Source organism: Drosophila biarmipes, chromosome 3R, assembly GCF_025231255.1.
Source record: "Drosophila biarmipes strain raj3 chromosome 3R, RU_DBia_V1.1, whole genome shotgun sequence".
Taxonomy (NCBI): Eukaryota; Metazoa; Arthropoda; class Insecta; order Diptera; family Drosophilidae; genus Drosophila; species Drosophila biarmipes.
Window position 1 is genome coordinate 16,849,586 of NC_066616.1, and position 12,830 is coordinate 16,862,415.

The window sequence follows — 12,830 nt, forward strand, 5'->3', positions numbered from 1 at the left end:
TGGTATATAATCTCTTATTTGATTTGAATTATCTTCTAAATGAAGATCCCTATGGTGTTGATCAAAAAATCCGATTACACAGTGTATTTTCATGTCTTCAATCGCTTGTATATTATATCACAGATTAGACGATCAGGTTAATATTACACGTGCCTAACTAAAGAGAGTACCTTTATAGGGCTGACGTCATCCCCATTTAAACAAATGCACAACGTGGATTAGCATAAATATGTGTTTTGTGTGTGGGAAGGGGTATGGTATATGGTTTCGGTGATATAGTAGATGGTCATCTATGAAATCTTAACTAGCTCGGCTGTTTACGCGTTGGCATGTTGGGAAAGTATCAGGTTTCCGATTCGGCTTTTTTAAATGCCGACCAAACCTGTGGAATTTGGTCCATTCAGAATGTTCTCCTAATTTGCTATCCGAAGAATTCTCGGAAGATCGGTGTTTGCTAGCGAAAACTAATCTCGAAAGGGCGGTTGATCTACAAACAAAAGGTCAAGCCTCAGCTACTTCATATTAAAAATTTCCCACAATCTTGTCAGATTAAGTTAATAAGCTGTAATGGTACTTGTCCTGCCGACCTTCTGTTATGTCTGAGTGATTGTTCAGTTGACAGGGGCCCACTTGGGTGGTCACCCATCCTTGAGAACTCCTCGCTCGCATTCTTCGCGATTCTGCTGCAATCCACTATCAGCGGCAGACTTCCTCTGAAAACCCCGGAGCTGACGAAATTCCTGGCAGACCTGAAAACCAGTTTGGCATCGTTCCATCATCTCCTTATCCTGTGCAATTCTTTGGGATTTGATTGCCCCTTAACGAGCTCCAGCCTTTTTTGTTCATTGATATTCCCAGTGCTGTCTCCTCTACCCTTGGTTTTGAGTTTCATAAGCTAATTTTCGAGAGTTCATTCAAAGAAGATAAATCTGAGTAGCGTGTGTCCCTTGAAGTCGGAAGAATTTGTCTGGCCTTTGAGCTCTTGAATGCCAAATCGACTTACCTGTTTTAAAACTCTCTTAACTATTTATATCTTTACTATAGATTCAAAATTATATATCAGTGAGATGGTTTTGTTGAATTAGTTTCTCTTTACTTTAAGCTAGTTTTGGAGTTACTAAAGTATTGATTGGTTTAGATTTCTTTTATTCAGGAAAATCTTGTGATAAATCTTTTATTCAGGAAAATCTTGTGATAAATCTTTTAAAATTGTTTATTGTTTGAGGTTGTTTTTTATTTAACTTGGAAACACTTGGAAACACAGTCCCCCTTACCGTAAAATATTTTTATATATTTTCTGCAAGCTTTCTTATTATTTTATAACTTTACTATTGCTTATTCCTATTTAGTCCTTGAGTTAAGAAGGATACTCTGTGATTTCTTTTTGAAAAGTAAGTTCCTCACATTCACTTAGTTAAACATACAACTTAATCCGGGGTAATGTGGCTTACCTCCTGGATATTTGGTCATTTCCCGATTTCTTAGCAAATGTTTGTAAATTTTTCCTTTCGAAAGTTTGTTTTGGATGGCGCGCGATTACATTCGAGAGACGCGATTGGGGCGGAAGTGTCCTGTGGCGCATTTCTAAGCCAACTAAGCGCCGGTCGTGGCAGGACTCGTCCTTTTATAGGCGAGGACTCGGCTCCGCCGGTTTGGTGCGCACTGGCGACTCCGGCGACTGCGACCACTGCGCAGCGATTCGGATGTGGAAGCGGACTCGCCGGCGGCGGCCGCACGGAGGAATCATTGGGACAAGGCGCCGTCGCCGCCGCCGTCTGAAACTGAATCGAGCTTACGAGTCAGTCGGTCCACCTCCTTGGACGCCGACGCCACTAGTCCTTCGTCCTTCGCTCCTCTGACTCACTGCCAATCCCCGCCAGCCATTCATGCAGTATGCAGATGTATGTCGCTGTGGACATTCGAGTTTATTGTCTTTGCCATCCTTTTTTGTGGCGGGCTGGGATGTTTTGGTTTTTGTTTGTTTTGGTTTTTGGCTACCGGACTCAGCGGCAACTTGAGAAGGAGCTTTTATTGTTCCCAACATGTTAATGTCCATCATATTATAGTATAATCTTATAGTTAGAAAAAATTAACATGTGTATTGTGTAGGAAAATTGTATCTTTAAGTAATAAGAAACTTTATGACAACTTGTTTGCCTAAAAACATATGAAATATTTATAAGAATGATCTTGTTTTAATTAATTATAAAGAAGTTCCCCCTAATAAATCACAAATTAATTAGTTATCCCTAGCAATCTAACCGAGTTCATCTTGAATATTACATGTGCGAATTATTAAGAGTCCCCCTGCCGGAATAAGAAATCGTATTAAATTGAAAGAAATTGGGGACTGCAAAAAACACGACGGAGTAAGTACATAAATTTTTAGTTGGCGTCACTAGGCGTCTGGTCTAGTCGCACTGGTGTCTAAGCTGAAACGAAACCTATCTGCGCGCCATTTCGTTTTTCCAATGTTGGCTGCCGGCGACGGCTACGATGGCGACTGGCGGCCGAAGTTGGCCTAAACCGCACAGCGAGCCCTAGACGCAGACACTGCGATGGGAAAGTCGGCACGACCCCGTCAACCTATTGGCAGCCAGCGGAGAAATCAAGACACCGACCCTCATTAACCGGCAATTAAGTGGTTAAATCGAATGCAACGAGGTCGAACCGCAAGCTGGTATGTCTGGGCGGATCTTGTAAGTTTCGCTGAAGGAATCTTTGGGGTATGAAAAAACCCCTCCTTAATAGCTTATCTGCATAGCCAAAAAAACTTAAAAATACACACGACCAGTTGGGTTTAAGGTCCTTAAAATCCGATTTTTAATTAGTTAACCGCACAAAAGAAAACTTTAAACCTCTTCAAAAGCCTAAAATATTACTCATACGACCAGTTAACTAGATCATATATGCCTTTTGAGAATAGTATGTTTCAAAATAACTGCCATTGGGTACGGAAAATTGAATATATAATAAATATAGTGAAGTTTTGGCAACCTTACGTATGAGTAATTTTTTTAACAAAATGTAAAAATATTTAATCAATATGGGTAACTTAATATTTTAGGGGATACAACTAAGTAAAGGACCTCATGGTCGTCCTAACTCCGATCAACAGGATTTTGTAAAAGGATCAGTTGGAGACACTCATATTTGAGTTTTACTGGTTATGGATTAGAAAAGATGATACCCTCCTGCCCCCGTGGAATCGAACCGACCGCGGCGTTGTCAACAAAAACAACGACCAGATAGACGCGACAATAACTCGTCATCATCGACGCGCCGGCTATTTTCGCATCTAATTGTGAGAGCAGCGGCGTTTGGCGCGCCAATTGGTGGCAATGGCAATAATGGCGGCGCCCAGTGGCGCACACTTGGCCCGTTCGCAAATCAAAGTTCTGCGTATCCGCATCCGCTGGGTCCTGCTCCTGCCCAGAACTGCGGCACTGTCTGCCTTGCTCCTGGTCCTGTCGTCCTGCTTGTCGTCGTGCCATTGTCGCTGTCGCCGAAGAAGCAACGACGGGCGACTGGTCGCCGCAATCGTCTGTCTAAGTCTAGCCTTTGGGTGCACTGGGAGAAACAGAATGAGTTTGGTCAGAACAGCTTTCAAGAAACTGCTTGAAAAGTTCATACTAAGAAATCTAGAGTTAGTCGCTACTTTCCTACTTAATAACCAAAATTTTCGTTGACCATTGGTCAAAATTGATTACGAGTTCAACAAGATATGACATTCAATTTTTTCTTCATTACTTTTATTGTTTCTCCCAAAAAACTAATTATTTTGCGTTGAAAATTAATACTTATGGTTTTGGCCAAAACCGATATTTTTGTTTACCTTTTTAGGTGTAACTTGGTTAAAATTTGTCAGAAACCTAAAAGACACACTGTTTTGGACAGCTAATAAGCCAGATAATTGATCGCTGTTATTATCTGACTGATTCCAAAAACTAAAAAAATTCTCAAATTTTTACTTTATTACAAGTCTTCTTTTGCGAAAATCGGTCAAAAATAAAATATTTCAGGGGTGAATGCCAATTTATTGGAAATTTTATTACGAGTTCAACAAGGTATTACATTCCACTTTTGGGCCATTACTTTTCTTGTTTCTACCAAAATAGTGATTGTTTTCGGTGGAAAATGAACATTTTTTTTGGCCAAAAATCGATATTTTCTTTTAACTTTTCTTACTGTAACTTGGTCAAAAATTGTTCGAAACCTTAAATACCCATCATTTCGGACCGCTAACAGATTACAAAATTGATCAGGGTCAGTTTCTGTGTGATTCTGAAATATTAAAAACAAATTTCAAATATAATTCCAATGTTTTGAAGACGTGTTAAGTATTAAGTACATGTAATAGTACCCCACTGTTTCTCCGAGTGCACCGCATGCTAGCTGCTCCCCGTGGGGTGGGCATGGGTGCGTGGGCTTCGCCTCGCATCCCTTCGCGCTGGGCGGACGTGGACTGCGACTGCTGCCGACAAGTTGTCGTCTTGGTGACCGTCGCCAGTGGTTGGCGTCGCCAACTCAGAAATTTGCAACAATTCCCGAGCGCGCCGCCGCCACTTGTTACGCACTTTGGCGCCTCCGCACAACAAAATGTCCCTTACGGACAGGCAACTGCCGACTCTTCGACGCTTGATTCTGCGCCAAAAACAAAACACAGACAGACACAAAACACGGTCTCCGCTCATGTCGATGGGATGGCCCCCACTCTAAGCATAATTGTTTATAGAAATGAAATTATAATCATAATTGGTACAATAGAAAGGAGAGTAATCATTCCCAATGGGATTGAACAGAGTTAGGAAAATCGCTTCATTTTAAATGTACATAAAGTCTAGCAATCTGCTTATTTATTTTCTATTAATTAATCTTAAATTAAAAAAAAACCCCAATAAATAGTACGATATGGTTTCGGTGTGTTCTGTGAAATGGTATGTTTTATTTATTATACTCCTTGAAATTATTTCAGTTTTAAAATCTTTTTTTTCATTCTGCGAACATATGTTAAATGTTTGAAGTGTTTGCCAGGTGATTCATACAAATTAAACTACAATAATTATTGTATATGCGTTTGCATTCTTAAACAGCTATTGTATTTTGACTGTTCCTTGCTTAAAAAGCACAGTTTTTTGAAGTGTATGCAAAAGTCTTGCAATCGAGTTGAATTCCGCTTAGATACAGAACACGAATTTCAATAAAAAATACTTAAAAACAACATTGAAATGATAGTGTCGATTAAATTAAAAAACGAGATAAAATTAAAATGCTCCACAACGGATTCTTACAACAAATATCTCTCCGTTGTGTTACAGAAGTAAAATGAAAATTGCAGTTTTTCTAATTTCAAATTTTATGTGTTGTGTGTGTTAAACTAATTCATTCCGACCGTCGGATTTTCGTTAAAGTTTAAAAGTCAAAATGTATCACAATTTTGATCATTTTGTTATAATAAACACGCTTCCGGCTGCATCTCTCACAGTGCTAATTATTTAGTACACATTTATGCTGAATGTCTCGATTATCTTTTTTAATGGGTCTTGCACAAATTTGATTCAATGAAACCCAAAATGTATTATAGTAAAAAGTGTATATTACCGATATTTACAAATACCAAACAACAAATGGATATTTATAGTTGCACGTTTAAATGAGTATGCATGTGTCGCGCATATATATCGGTGCTTACAATTTTTAAACGTAGTTATTATATGCCCTTCTTAATGCGGGTACAAGTTACAGTGAAAGCCCAGTTGTTCGATGACAAAAAAATAAAATAAAATTACCAGAATGTTAATTTACAATTATAGGGTGGATGTGGATTATTCTTTATATAAATCTCTACAGAAAATGCCGGAAAAGTACTCCTTATCAATACAAAATGATATAAGTATGTACAATGAGCAAAACCTACCATTTGATATTTTATTATTTATAAAACATGCCTCTCTCTACCTTTCTTGAACAGTGCACACAATTTTGGATAAAAGAACGTTTCTAACAAACTATTATCAAAATTTATTGACGGCTGAGTACTTTCTCAATTTCAGTGTGAGATTTGTATACCCTGTAGCAATAGTTTTTGTGTAGAATGTATAAAAATAAACACGGTCGTACATATGTAAGTATTGGATACATAATTTATACCAACATATGCGTAATTGAGTAAAGCAATGCGAACTCGGCTACATAATTTCACAATTATTTGAAACGCCTCAATCGAAGGAAAAGAAAATCTCTCAAAGCAACCTAATCAATTTGATGCCTGGCTTCGGTTATTAATGCTAAGAGGGCATCGAGCTTTAGATCTTTAAACCGTTCAAAGTGGTCCATAAGCGGTTGAATCGCATCCGACTCAATGGCTGCCGAGATGGTCTGGTTTTGAATAGTGCGGTTGAGGCAGGATGCCACCTGAGCCAAGAATTCCCGCCATTTTTGCCTGTTCTCCTCGCTGAGAGTCGAGTCACTTCGGGAAACGTATATTTCTTCGGCACGAAGTATCAGGGCAACCAGCGAAAGGATTCCAAACTAGAAGTGCAATGGTTATTGTGTCGGCTTACAACAACAAATTAGGTTAACATACGCGACTGCAGAAGATTCCAGTCAGTTTCTTGTCGTTCAGCGTAATGCCAGCTGATATGGTCACTAAGATCTCGAAAGTGGCCTTGTTTATGTGCTTCTTGAACTCTGGGTAGAGTGCGTACAGGATTCCTTCAACGTCGTCCTTGTCCTTTTTGACCACTGTCTGCAGGGAGCAGAAGACACCGCTCCATACTACCCAGCGAATGTTTTGATCCGCAATGAAGGGCATTATGCGACGGAGAAGTATCTGATTGGAAAACAATTAAATATTGTAAATAATAATATTTAAGATTTTATATTTAAAAATAAGATTTAAAATCCAATAAGACAAGAACTCACCTTTCCCTTGCGCACATGCATCATGGACACCACCTTGTCGAATGGCAAACCAGCCTTCAATTTGTTGACCAGCGCAGCGTTCGTCTCTACCTCATAGTTGAATTTGTTCCTCAGCTGCGGATTCATGGTCTGTGGATTGGCGGCTTCGGCGGCCCGCTCCTCGGGCGTTTTGTTGGCCATTTCTAGCTGCTCGAGGGCTGCTATGCGTTCGGCTTCCTTCTTTTTTTTCAGCTCGATGGTGGCCATCACCTCGGGGCTCTCCAAATCCTCGAGCTTCAGCAGATAGCGATACAGCGTCTCGATCAGTAGCAGAATGTGACGCGACTTGCGCATGCTGCTGGGATTAACATCATGGCTCGCTGAAGTGGGCAGCGGGGTCGAACTCGTGGAAGAGGAAGTTGCATTGGCATCTGCACCGGCAGTCGATTCATTCATAATGTCGGCATCGATGATCTTCCGCGGCGCGGTCACACTGCCGTACTGCAGCTTGCCCAGGGAGTTCTCGAACTTCAGCGGCGAGAATATATACCCCGTCAGGTTGTTGTTGTTGCCACCTGACCCATTGTTCGTGCTGCCTGCCGTGCTGTTGGCGTTCTCCGAGTTGCGACGTTCGCGTCCGTGTCCGTTACGAGTGCCATTCTTGTTGCCCAGTTGTACTAGAATGAGCTGCGCATGTCCGCGTGGCTGGGTGAGCGGATGGTTCAGCTGGTTGTCCTTGTGCGCCTGGCTGTTGCGCATCTGGCCGTTCTGCTGGGCCTTGCGCTCCCTGAAGACCGTGTAGTAGTAGTCGTCAATGTACGGCGTGTCCGTGTTCAGCTGGGATAGCTGGATTCCGATCAGCCAGTGCTTGTCACGAGTGCTCATGAGATTGGCGTACTCGTCGTACTCCTCCAGCGGATAGTTCCCTGTCCCATCTGGTCGTCGTCCCTGTTGCTGCTGTTGCATCTGGGTCTTCTGGCGATCGCTGGCCACGGAGCCGGCTCGGCTCTGCTGCATCTGGCGCACCACGGCCGCTTGCTGGAGCAACGGATGGTTCTGCTGGATCTCTTGCACCAGTCGCATGTTGAACATGTTGTACATGGAGTTCGGTGGCTGCTGACCTAGTAGACTGGTGGCCGCCTGCAGCGGGTGTGGCGGCATTCGCGGTGGTTGCATCTGGTGCGGATGGGGTGGTTGCATAAAGGCCGCCGGGTGCAGGCCAGCCGCTCGCATCGCATTGAAGCTGGGATGCATGGCAAAATTGTTTAGAGCCGTGGGCAGGGCGTGCGGATTGGGTAATGATCGCTGGTTGCCGCCGGGCAGTGGAAAGTTCGGCGGCATGTGCTGCGGCATAAGCGGATGCTGCGGCATTTGCGGTATATTACCGGGCAGACCAGGCGGGTAAATAAACCCGGGCGGCACTCGGTTGCCTCCCATGCCGTTCAGTTGTTGTTGCGATGGCGGAGTGGGCAGTAGCTCGGGCAGTGGATGGGGACCGGGAAAACCCAAATTTGGCCTGGGTGGAGAGGTCTGCGGCGTTCCCATGAAGCCAGGGGGTGCTGTAACGAGGGGTTTGAAAGTGTCAGATTTTGAAATCATGGAAATCCCTTTCATGTCGCTTGTAAACATCTTATCTTATATTATTACTTGGCTTCCGTTTTATCAATTCCCTCCAATTAAAAGTTTGTCTCTTACTATAACATCGGAAGTACTTTACTTGCTTCAATGTCATTATAAGCCAAACTATTGAACGATTATTCAACCAAGTAAAGCTTGACCGTTTCTTGCGTTCTATTTTTAATACCTTATTCTCGGTAAAAAAAAAATCAACTAGGAAAGTGATAACCGGAATCCGAATCGCTTGCCACTAGAAAAAGTGGATTCTGGCTCACCCTTGTGCTGCGCTTGCTGAGGCGGCGGCTGCTGCTGCTGCGACTGTTGTTTCTGCTGCTGCAGTTGGTGTTGCTGCAGTTGCTGCTGCTGCAACTGCTGTTGCTGCAACATGGTCGGCGTGGCGACCTGCTGCCTGTTGCCCAGGCTGAAGTCATCGAACATTTTGCGTTCTATGTCCTCGAGGGTCGTGATCTTGGAGAAACCCTGCGGAGGCAGTGGAAAGTTGGCATTCGCCTCCGTCGGAGGTTTCATTTGTTGAAGATTAAGTGGTTGTTGTTGCTGCTGTTGCGGCTTAAAGGCGCTGCGCATGGGCTCCCGGAACAAATGCTGGTTGTTGGGAAACGGCTGCGAACCCCAGACGCCCGAGTCCAGGTTAATCCGATTGCTCAGGCCACTGGCCTCGCTGTCGCCGGTAAACGTAGACAGATCCACGTCGTCCAGCTTCATCGAGGAGAGGTTCAGCTCCAGATCCGAGTCGCCGATGTGCCGCGACTGCCGGAAGGGGGCATTGAACGGGGCCGGAGTAGAGCCGCTGGACGAGGGCGCCGAGGAGAGCGGATTGGGATGCCGCAGGAAGGCGCCGTTGCCGTGATCGGGGAAATCCGTACTCCCACTGGACTCTGTGGGCCGCTTGCGCACCCTCTCACCATTCCCGCCCAGCCGCACCATCGTCTCGTGGGCCTCCTCCCAGTCGCCATTTATCGCCGATCCGAAGGTCTCGTCATTGAGGGCATCGTATTCCGCCTCGCCGATGCGTCCGTCGCCACCGTCATCGTCCTGGGGAAACATTTAAGGCAGGGAAATTAGAAATCCGCACATTTTGTTGCCCCCGGTGGCCTTCGATGCCCCCTTCTTTGCCATTGCCGAGTGAAAAGTTAAAGTGTGCGTCGCGCATCGCCTGTTCCATGGCGGCCCCGCTTGCCCCAAGTCCCCTGGCGCGGTGCCGGGATCGCTGCTTACCGGTAGATTTGTGTCAAAGCCGAAAAAAGAGTCATCCATGGCGATAAATCTATTGCTTTACAAAAAATTATCATGACTTGTCAGTGACAAGTTGTCACCTCACTAGAGATGAAGAGACATCGATGATACCATCGGTGTTATCGATGTTTTCAAGACATCGCTAACGTTTTCCACCTCTACAGTGTGACCACAGCGGCGTACGTGGTTGCTGGCTGACTATCGATAATTGTTATCGTCTATTCCATAATATAGTAAATTAAATTAATTACTATAAGCCATGAGTGAATAGCTTTGATTACCTAAATACCATTAGTTAGATAGGTAGTATTTTATTTGACCAAATATATTTTCATTCTAAAAACAAGATTTTGAGATAAATGCATAAAACTTTAGGGGACTGTCAGTTATTTGACCTTGGATGGCTGTACTTCATTTAAAAAGCATTATTAAATTAAGTGTAAGAAAATGCTATTATTTTACAAAGCAAAAGTGAATTTTCAATTAAAATTGATTTAACAAGATATATTGGTATAAATTAAATTATATTTGCTTATTTTTTAAATAAGTTAATATTACTACCATTGCGATTTACCTTATCAGTGCAATCGATATTTCGAACCGGTTCCGAGATTCAAATCGGAACCAGCTGCCGCCAGCGCATCTCTAAATTACTGGTTCTTGAGTTATCGCTTCGGACGCAACACCGATGCTGTTTTTCATTTGTATTTCCAAAATAACCTTTCCAGCAAGTTAACGAGATTGAGCGGGCAAGATGAAGCGAAAGACCAGCGAGATTTGGTGCTTCTTCCGGGCGGTGGACGACACGTATGCGCTGTGCAACATCTGCAAGGCGAAGCTCTCCTACAAGACGACCACCACAAACCTGAGCAAGCACATGAACAGAATGCATCCCACGGCGGGACTGGGCCGGGCCAGCAACTACAAATACCAGAGCAGTACCCTGGACCGAAACAGGGCCAAGCCGCGCAACCAGACGCAGGAGCTCATAATGCTGGAGTTCGTGAAGAAGCACCCGCGCTTGCTGCAGAATCCGACGTGGGAAACGCGCGGCGACATGGAGTCGCTGTGGGAGGAGCTGACCTCCGACCTCAATCGACACGGGCCTCCGCGCAAGGATGTGGGCACCTGGAAAAGAGTCGGTTCACTCCAACCTCTTCCATTTGTCCGCCTATTTAAAAAGTTTATTTCATTCTCAGGCCCTGAAGGACTGGAAGCGATTCATCCTGAAGAAGGTGGAAAATAATGAGCTGCACAACGTTCCCTTCGGCACCAGCCTCAGTTCGTCGGAGGAAACAATAGCCACCTTGTGTCGCCTAAACGAGGATGTTAGTCAAATAATTATGAAGGTCTCCGACGACGATGAAATGCACGAGCACTCCAACACGGAGTTCGACGTGGACGATGTGGAGGACGTGGTACCGGAAGAAGATACTGGTGCCCTCCAGAACACCGCCGAGTTCGTTTACGAGCCGGAGGACACCAAAGCAGACATAGACCCCCTCTTCCTGCAGTCCAGCAAGCGGGCTGCTTTGGCCGGCAGTCGTGTGGCGGATGAGCAGGCAACGCTGCTGGACAAGATTAGCATGGTCCATGATGCCGCCAATAGCGCCCATTTCGCTCTCAATGAGTTCTTCGTCCTGTACAAGCAGAAGCTGTACGAGGACAAGCGTCACCACCTGGCCATCGAACAACTAATGGCCGAGAAAATAGAATTGAAAAAGAAACTCTTGGAAATAGAGCAGCGAAAGCTGTCGCTGAAATGACGCAATTCACATACCATCAATTAATAAATCGTTAGTATAAGAAACCTTATCATTAAATAAATTAAGTATTCCATTAAAGTGTTGTCTAATTCTATCGCTTTTAAACTTGCCTGTCCCCATTTGAACACTTAATATACAAATTAAATTAGCATCCTTAAGTTTTATTTCTAGTGACATTTAGCTGATTTGTAACTGATCATCATATACTTCCTTTAATATTTCTTTGAATTCCAGGGGATAAGATGCATCGCTCATGACAGCATCGTAAACATATTCCACATCCTGAAAGGGGAACAAAATGGTTAATAAAAAGTTGGAGCAATGTATAGACTAAGTTACTTACCGATTTTGGATCTTCCGATGTGGCGGATTTACCCTCATCAGCATCACTAAGCCCGTTCAAATCCCCGCAAGCAATGAAGGGAACTAGCCGACGGTTAACATCGGATCCTGTTTTCTGTGCCAGCAGGCGGATATCATCTCTCGCCGGGTTGATAACCTGCGGAATGTAGCCGGCGGGCAGGCAGAAGTCCGAGCACACCACAAACGCTTCGATGCTTGAGGGACGCGAGCTTGGCGGCTTGTAGATGTCGAATTTCTTGAAGAATATCTGCATTTGGGAGCTCAGAAGCCCGGTGGCATTGCCCTTGAAGATCTTGGCCACAAAAGTGCCGCCAGTTTCCAGCACACAGGTGGCAATGCTTAGGGCAGCCACCAGCAACTGGTGCTGCATGTACTCATCCATTTCATGGACACCAGTGACATCGGGCGCTCCATCGCAGACCACCAGCTGTGCCTTCTCATCGCCGCCAAAGTGCCCGATGATGGCTTCTGCGGTCGACTGCTTGGTGATATCTCCCTGCAGCTGGATTATTCCACGGATGGGAGCCATGGCCTGCAGATCCACGGCTATGATCTTTACGGCGGCCTTCTCGTCGTCCGTTTGACAGGGATCGTACAGCTTGCGGGAGAGCACCTGGGACCAGCTCCCTGGAGCAGCACACAGATCCACGGCACGCTGGACACCTGGTTAGAGGCGGGTTCAAATTACCAATTAGAGTGAGAGTTGAAGGCCGTATAACACCTACCATTTAAAATTCCATAGGCCTCGTCCACGTGGAGCAACTTGAAGGCACTCCTGGCCCTCCAGCCCTCCTCCTTGGCCTGTCGATAGTATATATCACGTTTGTCCTTTGATGTTTTTCCCATTTTTATCTTTTTTTTTCTGGATATCTGAAGGTATCGTCCATGCCGGGAGGAAATATTAGGGATGATCTGTGGCGGAACTGG

General features: G+C 44.6%; 3 protein-coding genes across 4 annotated transcripts; 1 reads left to right on the forward strand and 2 right to left on the reverse strand.

Moving 5' to 3' along the window:
• Positions 1-4,915: 4,915 nt before the first annotated feature.
• LOC108031776 (protein PAT1 homolog 1) lies at positions 4,916-9,881 on the reverse strand. Its single transcript, XM_017105485.3, has 5 exons — positions 9,757-9,881; positions 8,796-9,573; positions 6,925-8,462; positions 6,587-6,832; positions 4,916-6,531 (listed from the first exon to the last, which is right to left on the reverse strand). The coding sequence occupies exons 1-5, from the start codon at positions 9,793-9,795 to the stop codon at positions 6,253-6,255; spliced, it is 2,880 nt and encodes a 959-aa protein (XP_016960974.1). The 5' UTR covers positions 9,796-9,881; the 3' UTR covers positions 4,916-6,252.
• A 541-nt stretch (positions 9,882-10,422) lies between these two features.
• Positions 10,423-11,874, forward strand: LOC108032111 (uncharacterized). Of its 2 annotated transcripts, XM_017105943.3 has the most exons (3): positions 10,423-10,912; positions 10,974-11,570; positions 11,775-11,874. In XM_017105943.3, the coding sequence occupies exons 1-2, from the start codon at positions 10,529-10,531 to the stop codon at positions 11,538-11,540; spliced, it is 951 nt and encodes a 316-aa protein (XP_016961432.1). In that variant the 5' UTR covers positions 10,423-10,528; the 3' UTR covers positions 11,541-11,570; positions 11,775-11,874. The 2 variants fall into 2 exon arrangements, with proteins under 2 accessions (XP_016961432.1, XP_016961431.1); XM_017105942.3 differs by having other exon boundaries at positions 10,974-11,874.
• Positions 11,686-12,825, reverse strand: LOC108032112 (putative tRNA (cytidine(32)/guanosine(34)-2'-O)-methyltransferase 1). The gene is made up of 3 exons (XM_017105945.3): positions 12,629-12,825; positions 11,884-12,566; positions 11,686-11,822 (listed from the first exon to the last, which is right to left on the reverse strand). Exons 1-3 carry the CDS (start codon positions 12,747-12,749, stop codon positions 11,718-11,720), a joined length of 909 nt encoding a protein of 302 aa, XP_016961434.1. The 5' UTR covers positions 12,750-12,825; the 3' UTR covers positions 11,686-11,717.
• Between the last annotated feature and the right edge of the window lie 5 nt (positions 12,826-12,830).